The sequence below is a fragment of the Plasmodium reichenowi genome, chromosome 2 (assembly GCF_001601855.1).
Source record: "Plasmodium reichenowi strain SY57 chromosome 2, whole genome shotgun sequence".
NCBI lineage: Eukaryota > Apicomplexa > Aconoidasida > Haemosporida > Plasmodiidae > Plasmodium > Plasmodium reichenowi.
This window is the reverse complement of record NC_033647.1, coordinates 487,384-490,998: the sequence shown is the minus strand read 5'-3', so window position 1 is coordinate 490,998 and position 3,615 is coordinate 487,384. Positions and strand designations below refer to the sequence as shown.

Here is a 3,615-nt window from a genome sequence, read left to right as displayed (position 1 = left end):
AATATATAGATTATTTATATATATATATAATACATATATAATATAGAAAAATTAAAATTATAAAAAATTAAAAATTATGGAAATAGGAAAAAATCGAAATCTATAAAAAATATTATTATATATAATGGAGTAAATCTAAAATAATATATTTTTTATATAATATATATAATAATATATATATTTAGAAATAATGAACAATATATATATATATATATATATATATATTATATATATATATGTTTTTCTTTCTATATACATATAATATTATGAAACTATTAATATATTATGTTATATAACAATATATATAGTGAACAAAAAAAAATAAAGGGTAAAAAAAAATTGAAATTTTTTTATAGAACCAAGATCCCCCAATAGGTAAAACTATAATCCAATATATAATATATTATAAATATTATGTAATATATAATATAATAATTAACTATATATTATAATAAAAATTTTATAAATATATATTATTTCATGATACTACTATGATATATATATAATATTTATTTACATGTTTATTTTATTTATTATTAATATATTATATATATTATAATATATAAATAAAAAATAATCCTTTTTTTTTTTTTTTTTTTCATTTTCTTACTCTCACACTTTTAAAATTAAAGCAGTTAAAATATATATATATATATATATATAATATTATAATAAAAACTTTTTTTTTTTTAATTTTAACTTGGGATTTTAAATAAAATATATATATGATAAATCAAAATAATTCTTAAAAAAATGAAAAAAATTATTTATAAATCTATATTTTAAAAACTAAAAAAAAGGAAACAAATTATATATTATATTTATATATAATACCAATTTTGCATATTATATATATATATATAATATATTTAACGAAAAATGTGAACTCATTTTTATTTTAGCTACATGAAGTTCTATATTAAAAAAATAAAATAAAATAAAATAAAATGTAATATAATATAATAATGTAATATAAAAATATATTATATATTATTATTATATATATATATGTATATGTTAAACCTTTGGTGGAATTCATTTTAATTTTACGGAATAAAATGTGAAAAGTTGAAATTGATTTTTTAAGAATATAATATAAAATAAAATTAAAGAATATTTTCACACATAAAAATTTTAATTTAATACTTCTTCCACATTGTGTGGGAAAAAATATAAATAAATAAATAAATATATATATATATATATATATATATATTTATTGAGACTAAATACATATTTATATTGTAAAAAAAAAAAAAAAAAAAAATGATATATTTATCTTATATATATATATATATATAAATATATAATGAAAATAAGAAAAAAAAAAAAAAATCCCCAATTTACAAATTCAATACTTCAAGGAACTTGTATGAATATTTAGTATTATTTTCATATATCACATTATTTTTTTTTTTTTTTTTTTTTTTAAAGATTTCATTAAAATAGTTAACATTTTAATAATATCTTTATTTAGGTGTATACAAATTAAGATATTCATGATATATATGTAAAATTTTGAATAATAATACTTAGATGAAATAAATATGAATAATATATATGTAACATTTCTCCCTTTATTTATTATTATTTTATATTCTCTTTTATCCCCACCTCTATAAATGATATTATTACACAATGTGAAGAAATATTTATTTTGTTCTAGTCCTCATTATTTTCCAAAATTTGAAAAAAAAAAAAAAAATTTATAGAAAGATTGTTATATTTATTCAAGAATTATTTTTTATTTTCTACAACTTTAAAATAAATTTTTTATAAAAATAAGGCAAATCTAAATAATACACATATAATGTATATTTTCCCATTGAAAATAAATTTACATATTAATTGTAAAAAAAAAATAAATAAATAAATAAAGGTTTCTTTTTACCTATAATAGTATTAAAGCACCCATGCACACACACAAAGGAAAAAAAAAAAAAAAAAAAAAAAAAACTAGGAAAAAAAAATTCCCCTTTATTATTATATGTTAAAAGCTAGCTCACAAAAAATAAAATAAAATAAAATATATATATATATATATATATATATATATCAGTATAGGAAAGAATAGATAAACATAGATAATATATTTATTTATATTAATATTTATACATAAAGACATTTTAAAGCTTTAATTTATTAACCAAATAAAATAAGAAAACATAAAAAAAAGAATTGTTATAGTATTGAACGAATATTTTGAATACAACCACAAATAAGAATAACATCATATATATAGATTATTTTAATAGCAAATTAGTAGACATCTTAAATATAAAATTATTTCATATTTTAATATATATATATATATATATATATATATATATATATATATATATATTTATTTATTTATATTTATTTATATTTATTTATTTTATTTTTTAATTTATATTTATCTTTTAAATAAAATCCCTTCATTTTTAATGTCTAGAATTTAACAAAAAAAATAAAATATAATAATTTATTATTCTATTTTTATACTGGAAATATATCAAACGTCTTTTCTCTATTTATTACTGTATTTTTTTTTTTTTTTTTTTTTTTTTTTTTTTTTTTTTTTTTTTTTTTTTTTTTTTCTGTTATTTAATCTTATAAGATGATTGATTCATTTCAAATTCGTGATTTTAATAAATTTCCTTTTTCATCAAATGAACAAAAAATAATTTCACATTTTACGAACGAACATAATGATAAATTCAATGATAATTTATCTCAATTACAAATACCTCAAGAATTAAAGAAAAATATAATAACAAATAATTTACATGATGAAAAAGTAATACTTACGGATAATAATATGAAAGAGAAATGTAACCATATTGGTAAATCATGGACTATTATATATATGATGAATCTTAATGTTTTTTTTTTTTTTTTTTATATGTATATGTATCATATTTCATAAGATAATAAAAATATATATGTACAAGATAAAAAGGAATAAAATAAGCAGGACGTATAATTTGTATAATTATCCTATATATATATAATGTATATATTATATGTTTACAATTTTTTTTTTTTTTTTTTTATTTTGAAGAGCGCGATACTAGTACCAAAGAAATTTCCATTGAAAGACTATTACACAAGATAAGAAATTTAGAAAATGAAAAAAAATTCTTACTAAGATTTTTAGAAAATAAAAAAAATATAGAATTAGAATATAAAAAAGCACTAGAAACACAGGTAATAAAAAAAAAATATATATATATATATATATTAACAAAATTTACCTATGCATCATACTAATTTTTCTTTGTACACATACGTTATATAGGCAGCCTACGTAAATTCTGAGAATAAAAAATCACAATTTTATGAAAACGAATGGTTAAATATGAAATCCTTAGAATACTCCCTAATGTAAGAATTGAAAAAATAAAAATATATATATATATATATATATATATATTATAAATATATGTTTTTTTTTACTTTTTTAAGAAATTCTGGAAAGGAACCTTTGAGGCAATCTTTAGAAATGTTATACGACGATTCTAACATAAATGTATTGCAAAAAAAAAAAAGAAAAACTCAAATGAATATCATAATATATATATATATATATATATATATATATATATATATATATATATATATATATATATATAT

The 3,615-nt window shown here is 14.1% G+C and overlaps 1 protein-coding gene across 1 annotated transcript in view; it reads left to right on the top strand.

Moving 5' to 3' along the window:
• Positions 1-2,599: 2,599 nt before the first annotated feature.
• The window catches only part of PRSY57_0213600 (hypothetical protein), a gene marked incomplete at both ends in the record, with an annotated part of 2,290 nt that continues 1,274 nt past the window's right edge, over positions 2,600-3,615 (top strand). Inside the window, 4 exons of the mRNA XM_012905570.2 lie at positions 2,600-2,825; positions 3,044-3,189; positions 3,281-3,366; positions 3,448-3,511. Coding sequence (XP_012761024.2) covers positions 2,600-2,825; positions 3,044-3,189; positions 3,281-3,366; positions 3,448-3,511 — 522 coding nt within the window. The remainder of the gene's footprint in view (positions 2,826-3,043; positions 3,190-3,280; positions 3,367-3,447; positions 3,512-3,615) is intronic.